The 12,254-nt window shown below is 44.1% G+C and overlaps 1 protein-coding gene across 7 annotated transcripts in view; it reads right to left on the minus strand.

The window, feature by feature from the left end:
* Window positions 1-12,254, minus strand: part of ATP11C (ATPase phospholipid transporting 11C) — a 58,797-nt gene that overhangs the window by 15,350 nt on the left and 31,193 nt on the right. For all 7 annotated transcript variants that reach the window (XM_032196315.1, XM_032196314.1, XM_032196312.1 and 4 more), the window contains exons 11-23: window positions 11,843-11,993; window positions 10,718-10,915; window positions 9,212-9,373; window positions 8,848-9,005; window positions 8,189-8,260; window positions 7,488-7,561; window positions 6,680-6,783; window positions 5,828-6,009; window positions 4,528-4,791; window positions 3,978-4,152; window positions 2,717-2,819; window positions 1,219-1,364; window positions 207-266 (exon numbers count right to left, since the gene is read on the minus strand). In XM_032196315.1, coding sequence (XP_032052206.1) covers window positions 207-266; window positions 1,219-1,364; window positions 2,717-2,819; window positions 3,978-4,152; window positions 4,528-4,791; window positions 5,828-6,009; window positions 6,680-6,783; window positions 7,488-7,561; window positions 8,189-8,260; window positions 8,848-9,005; window positions 9,212-9,373; window positions 10,718-10,915; window positions 11,843-11,993 — 1,849 coding nt within the window. The remainder of the gene's footprint in view (window positions 1-206; window positions 267-1,218; window positions 1,365-2,716; window positions 2,820-3,977; window positions 4,153-4,527; window positions 4,792-5,827; window positions 6,010-6,679; window positions 6,784-7,487; window positions 7,562-8,188; window positions 8,261-8,847; window positions 9,006-9,211; window positions 9,374-10,717; window positions 10,916-11,842; window positions 11,994-12,254) is intronic.

The raw sequence follows: 12,254 nt of genomic DNA on the forward strand, positions 1-12,254 counted from the left end.
ATAGAAAGCAAGCCAATTTATTTATTTTCAATTGTAGGTTTAAAAATATTATGCTGCAGACATGGTGCTGAGCAAGGTCAATTTGTACTATCACCTAAAGAAAGAAGAGGAAGAGACAGGATGCTCACAAGTCAAATCTCTGCTACAAAGCCTTATGACGTGACTTGCTTTTTCCCTGTCTTTTTAGATATATTACTGGAAGTTACCTGCTGTGAGAATCCACAGAAGAACTGGTATAAAAATTGTGGTAAAATGAAGCAAAGGTTCTAGAAAAATGAAAAAAGAAGGGTTAGCAGGGAAGCATTTATGCATTCAGTGAATGCTTGACTTTTCATTCTAAATCCAAATATTTTTCCCCTATTATCAGATGATAATACCTGATATTATGATATCAGGTAAAGCAGGTGTCCTGGTTTCGGCTGGGATCGAATTACTTTTCCTCCTAGTAGCTGCTGTGTTTTGGATTTAGGATGAGAATAATGCTGATAACACACTGATGGCTTAGTTGCTGTAGAGCAGTGCTTACACGGAGTTATGGACTCCTCAGCTCTTCACACCATCCTGCCAGTGAGGAGGCCAGGGGTACATAAGGAGCTGGGATGGGACAGAACCAGGGCAGCTGACCCGTACTGGCCAAGGGGATATTCCCTACCATATGATGTCATGCAGAAAAATTCATGTGGGGTGGCTGGCTGGGGCTGGGGAAAGGCTGCTCAGGAAAAGGCTGGGCATCAGTCAGTAGGTGGTGAGAAATTGCCTTGTGTATCACTTGCTCTGTACATTCTCTTATCGTTATCGTCACCATCATCATTATTTCTCATCCTTTTCTGTCCTATTAAACTGTCTTTATCTCAACCCATTAGCTTTTGCTTTTGTTTTCCTTCTGATTCTCTCCCCCATCCCACTGGAAGGCAGGGGGAGCGAACGGCTGTGAGGTGCTTAGCTGCCTGCTGGTTAAAGCACAACATCAGGCCACTGTGTTCAATCAAATGTTATACTAATCCCAGCTTCTACTATCTGCAGAAGACACTGGAAGAAGTAACAACCTTGCATTCCCTTATACATAGCTCAAACAACAGGCACATGGGAGACACACACCCTTTTTCTAGGTAAACACAGCAGAGTATCCTATACATGTTTTTTCTTTTTCCGTTTTTTTTCTACTGTTAAAGAAACCTGTATTACAAACAACAAAATGAGCTGAACACACATCCTTACCTTATAGAAGAAATACTGTACAAGGTGTGCTATTCTCACATAATACAAATGCCCATGTGCTAGTAGCAATTTTCTTAAGTGTTTAAACTTTGGGACAGCATAGTCACTGTTTCTCGCAGCCTGCCGTCCTTCTTTGCCTTTTATACCTGAAGACAGAAGAATTGCAAGGGATTAATCCATAGGGGACTGGAATTTGGACTAATGCTACCCATGTTTTTTCACATCAGTCTGTCTCAAGCCACGATAAAGGCCATACTTCATTCTTGCTTCTACAAGGACTTTACATTTCAAACACTTCCATGCATCCACCGTGCATGCCCACTCGTGGCATTTTGGGGACTGTGCCTGCAGGCACAGAGTGGCAGGCAGACACCCCAGGAGAGCAAAACACTAAAGCTCTTCAAGACTTGGCATTGCCTTGGCTCTAGGACAATCAGATGTGCCTCTGGAGTTTTTAATTTATATTTAGTTTGCTATCCAATTTTCTATGTAAGAGAATGTGGTGAAGACTATCTAAATCCGATGAAAGATACCTAATTGGTTTCCCCAGGGGCTTGTCTGCATCTAGCAGTCTGGTTATTTCACTGCAGATGCTCAGCCTCCCCAGAAATCCCCTCAGTGAAAAACTCAAGAAAGCCAGTTTTGTTCGCTCAGAAACCACATTCAAATGAACTACAACTAATATGCCATTTCCAACAGCCAGAAATAAAGAGGCTATCCTTTCTCTTCTATCTTTACCCTCTTCAATACCCTTTTTAGTAATATTAAAAAAAATATCCAGTACTTTCAGAACCTCTGAAAACAATCTGCGGAAATTTAGACAGTTTGCATATGATGTCAGTCATATGGACAGGGCAGACAACACAGCAGAGCATCAGCCCCTGCAAGATGCATGAGATGCTAGCAGCTGCGATCAGCACTGCCAGGCAAACCCAGGTAAAGGATGAAGGCCAGCTTCAGCTCAGCTGAGATAAGCAGGTACAATCCCACTGAAATTCTCAGCACTGAATTTAATAGCGAAGAGAAGACTAGCGGAAATTATGTATTTCATTTAAGCTAGCATCAACCTTGTTTGTGCAGAGGACAGCAGAAAAACTCAGGTGTTTCACCACTGGGAATGAAGGAGGTGTAAACGGGGTCATGTGAAGATGCAAGACAGAACCAAGTCTTTAATACTTCTTTACTTTTCCCCTTACAAGTTATCCCTACTAAAGCCTGATGTTTACTGTACTGCATTTGCAATGGCTGCCATTAATCACACATCAGTTTGCTACACATGCCTTTCCTTCTGACCAGTAAGCAACTTTTACCCATGATTATGCCACGTACTTATCTGGAGCAAAACCTTGCTGAAAGCAGCAGCACTTCCCACATTTTTCGGTGGGATCAGTTCAGCTCCCGGCAGAGATGCTGACCGTACCTCAGCACTAAACCTCAGCAACACCGAGGGACAGCAGACAAGTTGTAGGTGTTAGATGTTTGTTATCAGCGGTCTTACCTATTCCCACATGTGCTTCCAAAATCATACTAACATCATTCGCACCATCCCCTATTGATAGTGTTATTGGGCTCCCTTTTGTGTTCTTCACCATTCGCACAATCTAAAAAATTTAGAAAAGGATAGCAGAAGAAATAAAAACTTCAGAGAAAACAAGAAAACTATTAAAGAGATCCCTGCTGCCTCATCTGCAAGAACACTCCTCAGCAAGTAACCTGACTTCTGTGGCAACAAAATAACACCAAGGGAGTTCAAATTAATAAAAATCCCTCCTTGTTTCCTTTGTAGTCACTAACTAGAGCAAAAGCCAAGACTAAGCCTTAAAGGGCCAAAGGACAGTGCTTAAAAAGGAACCACTCACAGCAGTGTCCTCCCCTTCCCTCCTGCCAGATCCTGCTCTCTTACAATGAAGTGAGTCAATCATGCCCCGGAACAGGACTAAACATGCTGTTTATCGTCCTTTTGATACCATCAGCCAGTGTGAGGAAATCATGGACTACACATTTAGAAATGAAAAAAAGAACAATCGGGTTTTGTTTATTTCTAATTGGTTTGAGTTTGTGGCTTCCTGAAGGCATATTTAAGACAGGGTTATGTTCGTATTTGAAAGACTGGTGTTTCCATAACACTCTGAAGTTCAGACAAGGCTTATACATAGCCTGGAGAAGTCCTAGCTGATTAAGATGAGTAAGTTTTATTTAAAGCAGCACTGCAGGAAATGTAGCCTCACACCATTACACAGAAATAATCACAGTTTACATCTAAAGGCTACTTCCAAAAAACCATACCTTTCAGAAAAGGAAAGGAGTACTTGGCTACAACTTGTTGAAGGTTTGCTGCTACCTCACAATTCTTCATACTTGCTTCATCTTCCTGCCAAATCTCTAAGTCAGACCGTTACAGCAATACTGCTGCATTTTAAATTGGTGAACTCCTGTGCCATTTGCATTGTTTCCTACTCTCCAGGGTATAACATGCTGCTTTGCAATGCCCCTCCAGGAGCCTTTTCCTAAACTTTGATATCTACCACTCAGTGCAGGAAGTTCTATGATGGCAGCCAACCTCTCAAATCAAGAAACCAGATCTGAACTAGTTTGCAATGTTTTCAGCACCTTCTGGTGAACGAGGCAGCACTTTGTACTTACATTTCTCACAACAGGTTTTGAAGCCCACCTACAGATCAGGTCAAGCCCTGCTAACGGATTAAGGGCATGTCATATCACTTCACGACAGCTTCAGTTGGTTAGAAAAAAGTAAATACCTGTGCTTTCTGCAACGGAGCCATTCGGCAGCAGAGAACTGCAGTACACTTCAAGCAGATTTGTAGAAATATGTTTTTGTAATTACTAGAACTGGAATCCTGTGAAGGATTGAGTATCAGCGACAGCGTTGAGCCATCTATAATCAGTCCATAGTCTTGACTCAATGTCCAGCTTCTAGAGCACAATGAGGAACAGATTTGCGTTATGGGAAAAAAGTTACACTTTAAGAAGTCAACCTAGGTGCTTACAACATCTTAGTAGGAAAGCAATTGCTCTTGTATTAATCTTTTCCCCAACCCTTTTGGGGGGTGGTCTTAGCAATCTTAAAAAGCTTGGATTTAATACACGCCCTTCACTAAGGGAACTGCATAATTAGATTCAAAACCAACTAATACGAGAGACAATGAACAACGCAAAGGAGCCAGCAGCAGCATGTGCCAGTAGTGCATCCCCAGTGCCACAACATGCTGTAATTTCTCTATCAGGTTTGCATCCGTGCCCAGTACTATAATCCAAATGCGTGTAGGCTGGGTCCTCCTCATCACTCACCTCTTCAGGCCACCCCGGTGTTTGGGAACATCCTGAATCAGCTTTTTGTGGTACTCCAACAGTAGCTCATGGAGCCGGTCCTCCTTTCTCTCGCTCTCCCCCACTGTTTTCACCGTCAGCTCCAGCAGCTCGGTGCTGGTCTGGAAGAGCCTGCAGGCGTAGCAGGTGGACTTGGCCGTTTCCATCTTGTCTCCCGTCAGCACCCACACCTTCATGCCAGCAGCATGCAGAGCTTCAATCGTCTCTGCTGACTGTTCTTGCAGTCTGAACACGGAGAGGAAACGAGACTGATCAGATTTGCTTCGGAGGCAAGGCAGACCCTGGGCAGCTCCGTACTGCTGGTAGCATTCCAGTGAGCCCCCAGTGAGATCCCTGGCCAGGTCACAGAGCTGGACTCTCAGCACTGGCCACGTCCTGGCCACCTGGTGAGAGGATCAGCCACAGCTGCGTGCTGACGGACCACAAGCACCCACCTTCAAAGCTGCTAGTGCACAACCCAGCATGCAAAAGCACCATCGGTGAAAAACATCTCACACTTTCAGAGAGAAGCAGAAAGAGCTTGGAGCAGCTCTCCACTAGGTGTAAATTGAGAAAACATGACAGCAGAGCAAACAAGACCTTCAGAGGAGGCTGTGAAGCCCTTTCCAGCAAGCCCCAGGCAGGCAGGAGCCTCAGAAATATGTTTCTGAGATACAACACTCCATGGGTGTAAAGAGGCTTAGCCTACATTGCCACTTAATCCACACTGCCTCAGCCCCCTCACCCCCAGGTATCCTTATTTTACAGGTAGGAAACATAAGATAGAGAGAAGTTAATTGATTGTCCCCATGGTAATCAGACTACTGCCACAGGAATAAGGATTAGAACTTGGCAATCCCAATCTTTAAAGTGCAGCCAAAATTCACTGCATTATACTCAATTTGTTTTGATATGCAAATTAACACTGCGTGCATTCATTCACTTTCTGGAAGTGCAAGTACTTCTGTGGTTTCATTAATAAATCCTAACTTCTACACTAGCCAATTTTAGCAACTAGGGCAGTGTGTAATGGGTTGTGCCACAGAGTAATTGCCCTGGACACTTCCAACGTCTGCCTCGCTGCTCAGCAATCACAGACTGTTCTGGGTTTTAATTCCCATGGCTCTCAGGCTGTCCTGTAACCACAGGTAAAGCCATCCCAGGCTGCACAGGAACCTCACTGCAGCTCACGTGAGAGATCGTGGGTGCACCACAACACAAAGTCATGGAGAAACCATGGGTACCACAGTGCCTAACAGTGCCTGGTCTGGGTGCTCTTTACCTGTCTTCTACAGCAGTTGCTCCAATCAAGTGCATGTCTGCTTCTGTGTCTTCAAAAACCTTTGCCATCTTTTCTTCTCTGTCCTGCAGAGCCATCTTTGCTTCATTAAGCTGTCGGTCTATTTTATCATACTCCTTCTGACTCAGTTCTTTGAATGCCACACAAAGTGTTCGGTAGCCATCCTTGCAGGAGGGGAAAAAAAAAAGTGGACAAATGCCCTAAAACCATATTTTCTGAAGCTCCCCACATTAGGCTCAGTACTTTTCCCCACTGTTAGTACTTTCAGTGAGTACTGAACCTGACGGCAATGATGCTTTGTTAGCTTAAGACAGAAAACCAATTTGTCTATGTTTATACAGGAGCTTCCTCACATCAGAGTACATTCACATGCACGTAACGCAGCAGACAGAGCAGATATCCTGCACCTAACACAGCAAGTGGGAATCAAGTGTCCCCACATCCAGGACCAAGGAAGGGACATGCTCCCACGTGCGACCACCTCTGCCAAAGAGGCCTCCCAGGAAATGCTCCTCTTCCACCTTTGCATACAAATCACAAGTGATTGAAAGACTTCTCCCACCAGAGGAAAAAAAGTCTGCTATTGTTATTTTCTATTTTTAACTTGCTTTGGAGATGCTTGGACACAACTGCAATCGAGCCCATATAAGTATATCAAAAGTCAAATAAACATGGAAGTCAAAGAAACAAAAAAGGAAAGAAGCCAGGCTTCAAAACAATAAGAAGTGGCACTCAGATTTTCAATACTTCCCTCCAAAGCAAGGTCACAACCCTATTTTTGGCATAAGGCTTTCCTGACCCCAGAAGCCAGCCAAGTTCCATCTGCGTGCTTACCATAGCATTGCGGTCCACATGTACTTTAGTTTGTTGGATTTCTTCTTGCTGCACCCTTGGAAAAATAGAGGAATCTGCTCCTTTACAGAAGAGAAGTAGCTTTCCTAAAAGCAGAGTTATAAATAGTTTATCGCATTCAAAAGCCATAGAAAGACTTAACAGACACTGGCTTCAATAGCCAGCTAACGATGCAGAGGAAGAATTCTGTCAGGACTAAAGAAGGAACTGCTAGAAGCCTGGCTGACTACTAAAAGTGGTGTGACACCTGTACAAAACCTTCTTTGACCTCTGGGTAAACTACACGATGCCACTACCTGCCCGGAGAAAACTTTCTGCAGAAGGCTGGACAAAGCAGTTTATTTCTCCCTATTTAGAAGCCTCGGAAACCTTTGTGGGGATGGGACAAAGCCCATGTCCTAGAACTTACAGGACTGAAATTTAAGAAGGATAAACCTTGAATTTTTGTCTGAAAACCCATCCTACTCAGGTGAAGGTCTCAGACCTCCTCCTGTAATTATATCACCAAGCTGGGGCAAGGCAAGCAAAAACAAGGTCCCTGTCTGTGTCCCCTCCCCTAATCTGCAGCTGGCTCCAAGCATCTCCTATGAAGGAAATCAAAATTATCCCAAGCCAGACCTACTAACAGAATTAATGTGTCTAGACCAGTCCAGAGAACCTAAGAGCTTAGACTCGCTGGGTTACAGTGCGCTGTGTTACACACATTCAGAAAAGAATGAAGGGGATGGGTTTTATATTTGTGCACAGGTGCACACATGTCCACAAGTCTAGAAATGCCTTTTAACTGTACCTGTGATGGTCCTCACAATGACACTCATACGGCGACGGACAGGATCAAAGTTCAATATATGGAGAAGCTGGTACCTTACAATTAAAAAAAAAATAAATAAATAAAAAATAAAAAACCAAGTGAGCTTTAAGACAACTCAATGCCAACTCCCCGGAATAAGAAGTGAATTTTGATTGTGGGGGCGAGTTGTAGGGGAGCACTGGGATTAGGTAATTCACTCTCAGTTGCTCACATACTTGCAGATATCACAGTAACTGTTACCGAAGCATAAAACCTAATTATTTTGAGTTTGGGAGGGGGAACAAGAAGCCTTGTCACACAGCTTAAGCCATGCCCTGCTTGGAGGTCCAGCTGCTATCCATAATGCCGGCAACCAATCTCAAATCTGGTGAACCACCTATGGTGTCAGGCACTGGGGAAGGAGACACACAAGGGACTGGGCACACTCAAGGGACCTGAATGAAGGCTTCTGTAGAGCCAACAGCAGGTTTTTGCAAGCAAGCCTCTCAGCCTGCACTTTTCAAGAAGGAGCAGTGTCTGTGCAGGTCGGTAGCTGGTCTTACAATCCTTGCTGAGCAGTTTTGACCTTGCCCGGCTTGCCACATTGACCAAAGTTAATTAACCCACATGGGAGCCGGTGCTGAGCAGAATCCATTCAATTACCAGCAGCAATATTACTTGGCAGACCCCACGGCACTTACATTTCAGTTTCATTCTTTTGGTTTCGTATTTTCATGAAATCATTTTCAAGTCCTAGAAAAGTGAAACCATACCTGTCAATAAACAAGAGGACAGAACAACAGTGAGAGCACCCGTTGGCACAAATTAATCGTTAACTGCGTTCTCATTTCACTTTCTGTACTGCAGAGGAGAGACAAAGTTATCAAGCCCAAGCTAGAAAGCCTGGCCAGACGTTTGCTTGCTCCTTGCAGAGCCAGCTGTGACATTTTGTCATCACTCCTGTAACCCAGCGAGCTGGACACTTCAGTGCACAGATGCCAAGAGGCTCCGGACGCGGTCCCCTGGGTCTCTAGCAGATTTACCATCCACAAGCTAGTACACATCTGCAGTAGCCTCAGTCTAAAACTCAGGGCTGACAACAACATCTTCTAAGGATTGAAACACACATTTCACAAAAAGTAGCCCATCTTATTATTTTGCCACTGCACAGAAAGGAAGCAAACTGGCTGCAATGCCATGCTTTAGGGGCTGCTCTCAGCAGTGAATGTAAACTTTGGCCTCCTGAAAAGCTGCTCAGCAAAGACCCTTTGTAAGCTTCTGCTTTTTTGGAGAGCTCTTTCCAACTCAAATACTCATGTGGCTTCCCAGAAGAGGAAAAAAAACACCTTCACATTCTTACTTTTCTGCGCCTTTCACCAAAGCGATTTCATCTGGGGAAGAGGAGATGTAGGTGTGTTTGCATTCAGGATGTCCTATCAGCCCATCCACCTGGTCTGCTTCCTTGATTTGAACGGTGTGGCACAGGCACAAGGCTCGCAGGAACAGCTCTTCTCGGCTCTAGGCAGGATGGAGAAAGGGCTCGTTACCAGCTTCATGCCACGCACCCAGTCCAACTCAAAGCAGCTGCTTACCATCATTGTGCATTTGTATTTTAAAACCAAAAATAACCCCCACCCCTGAAACGTCAGCAGTAATAGATCACATTTATCCAGGCAGGAGCTGCCAACAAAACCCCAGCATTAATCAACAAGCTGATTTCTTACCTTTTCTGCTTTGCCATAGTATTTGAGGGGCCCATCGGTCTGGGAGAAGCCATCAACCTCTGAAATGCAGTCTTTGTACTTGTGCCCGTCTATGCAGCACTCGATGAACTCCATGCTGTTCTCCGTCAGGGTTCCTGTTTTGTCTGTGAAGACGAACTCCACCTAGAAGCAAGGGGACCCCCACCTCGCTGTACTCCCTGCCTCCACTGCTGCACCAAAGCCTCACCAGGGAAGCAGCCCCACAGATGGAAAGGTTGGGGCATTTTGATACATCTGGACCCATTCTGAAGAGTACTTTGCTGCTTTCCTGACCTGGCATCCAAAAACATGCAGGTGCTGCATGGGGGTTACACCAGTGTATGGTTTTACTGTTTCCATCCTCCCTTGTTTTCCCATCCATTAAACAAGTGGCAGCTCCTGAAGACTTAAATTTTCCCTCATCCTCTTTATTGGTTACTTTGCTGCAGCTCCCAGTGCTTATACAGCTGCTGCTGCAGGTCTGCTGCCTCCTTTGGGGGACTTCCATTTTGGTGCTGTATATGAGGCAGGTAATTGCTACTCCAAACTGATATTTTTTTTTAAGCAAAATAAAAAGCAGGAGGCACTGTACATACCCTACACTCAGCCTCTCCTGACACAGATAAGAGAGAGAAGCTAGCAGCTCTCTAACTGCTCCAGCAAGGCCTGCAGCAGCCTGGTTGCATGTACATTACATGCCCAGAGAGATGACTGGGCAGTCATTTCTGTTAATCCTTGAAGACACAGAGGATTTTTCATTTTTAATTGAAGCGGAGAAAGCAAGCCACCCTGACATGCAGAGTACTGTGCCTGATTTTCCCCAGTATGGAAACAATTGGCGTGACCCAATTCCTACTCCTTCATACACTATTTATAACCTTATCCATTTCATGCAGCGAGTAGAATCATGTTAAATGGAAAGTGTCACCAGACTGGCTGAAGCTCTGCCCTGCTGGGACAGCCAGCAACTGCCACAACAAGGTTTCTTATTAGGGAAAATCTTACAAGCTCCAGTGGCAGTGGCCCACGAATTGTTTTTCAGAGCTATCAAGAATTGTGGTGTTGGAATAAAAACTGCAATCAATTTTCTTCCTGCCTGTGATTTTCGTCTGCCTTAATTAAATACAGCAAGGCTTTTAATTTCTGTTTAAGGTGCACTGATAAGAAGTAATGAACCAACACTGCAATGCTCGACTTAGGTCAACTTTCCAAATGCTTTGTATCTCTTTTTTTTTTTTTTTTAATGCAACATCGTAATAGCTGTGGTGGGGAGAACCATCAAGTTGGAGAGAGTAAGCAATGCACAACCACTGAAGCCAAGAGATACATTAAGACCACCACAGCCCCACCACGGTAGGACGGGATGATGTATGGTGTGCATGCTGGTAGCAGAAGTGGACCCTTGTGGCCCTCCTCCCCATGCCAGCTGCTCCCCTGCCAACACAGATGATGTTCCTCATAGCAGATGCAAACAGAGCTCGTTCTGACCTGCCCAAGCTCTTCATTCAGGTCTGAGGTGTTCACCAACGCTCCCTCTTTTATTTCTTCATCGTACATTTCCTTGTCCCAAGAGATGAAGAAGGAACCCAGGAACTTCTGCATCTCTACTGTAACATACATGGAGACTGGGATAATAAAATTGAAGAGGACCATAAATGATAAGAAGTCTGTGAACATCCGCAACACCTGCAATGGAGAGACAAGAGGAAGATACAGTCTGTGCATAACTCAGGGATGAGACAGTTTACAACAACAAATCTGAGGTTTTAGACAGGATTTCCTTAAAGGTTAAATAGACAAAAAAATCCTGAAAATAACTGAGTGCAGTTAAGGTATGGCCAAATTCTATTTTCCTTCAATGTAGAAAATCTTGCTGCCTTCTACAGCTATATGAGGGTATAATAGAAGAACACATCTTACTGTTTCAAGGTGACCAAATCTCCATTTTATTCAGGTATATATTCCTTTTCAGAACATACTGTTACAGACTGATTCTCATCTCAGATACCAGGAGCAAGTGCTTTGAGACCAGTCAAGCTATGTCAAGGGTACAACCAATTCAGTGACATGTCTGAAGTCCTACTCAACAATCAACTGAATCAGATGACTTCCACCCACTCCCACTCACTCCTTCAGGCTTGGCTGCCTGTGTCTCAGCAAGTTTAAAAACCTGGCTGACGTGGCCTCAATTTATCTACTCAAAGCTGAAAGATAGCTCAAGTTCAGATAAGGATCCAGGTTAAATCAGCTGCTGCATTTATATAATGTCTCTGCATGGTGGAAATGATGTTATCCGCCTGCTGCCAGTAGCCTGCATGTATTCACTTGTCCCCAGGGTGATGGGGATGCCAGTGCACAAGCAGGGTTAGCAGCAAGCCTTGATATGAGCATCACTGTGCCCCGCTCCATGCAAGCATTGCAGTGCACAAGTATGAGAGATGCAGGTAGTAACTGAGACAGGAGACAAACACAAACATGGAGAGACCGCAGTAAGTGGCAGCACTTCCGAAGAGCAAACAGGCATCACAGGGTTGGCAGCAGACACGATCAGATTAAATAAAACTGTCAGAATAAATAAAGCTGGAGGAGGTGCTGAAACACAAATCCATTTACCTTGAACGTCTCTCTCTCTTTTTTAGTCTTTTCATTGTACCAAGGCTCATCATTAAATGGATTACTCTGCCAGACATATTTCAGAGTCGTGCACACAGTAGCTTTGCTCAATAGGATGCATAAATACACTATCAGGAAAGCGTTGATAGATCTGAAAAATAGGTTTCTTTTTAGAATTCTTGCAACTATTTCTATAAAGAAAATCATGCAAATAAGCAGGAACAGAACTTCCTTAATCTTAAGAAGGGAATTGCAGAACAAGTGCTTTTGACAGTGCTGATACTCAGGGTCAATTCATACATTTTAACATTTCTTTTTCTTTTCTTTTTTTTTTTTTAAATAAAAAAGCTACTAAATGATGCAGCTCCTTGAAAGATATGTTTAATGAAATCCACAGATTGCATGGAAAATC

This window comes from Aythya fuligula, chromosome 13, assembly GCF_009819795.1.
Source record: "Aythya fuligula isolate bAytFul2 chromosome 13, bAytFul2.pri, whole genome shotgun sequence".
Classification (NCBI taxonomy): Eukaryota; Metazoa; Chordata; class Aves; order Anseriformes; family Anatidae; genus Aythya; species Aythya fuligula.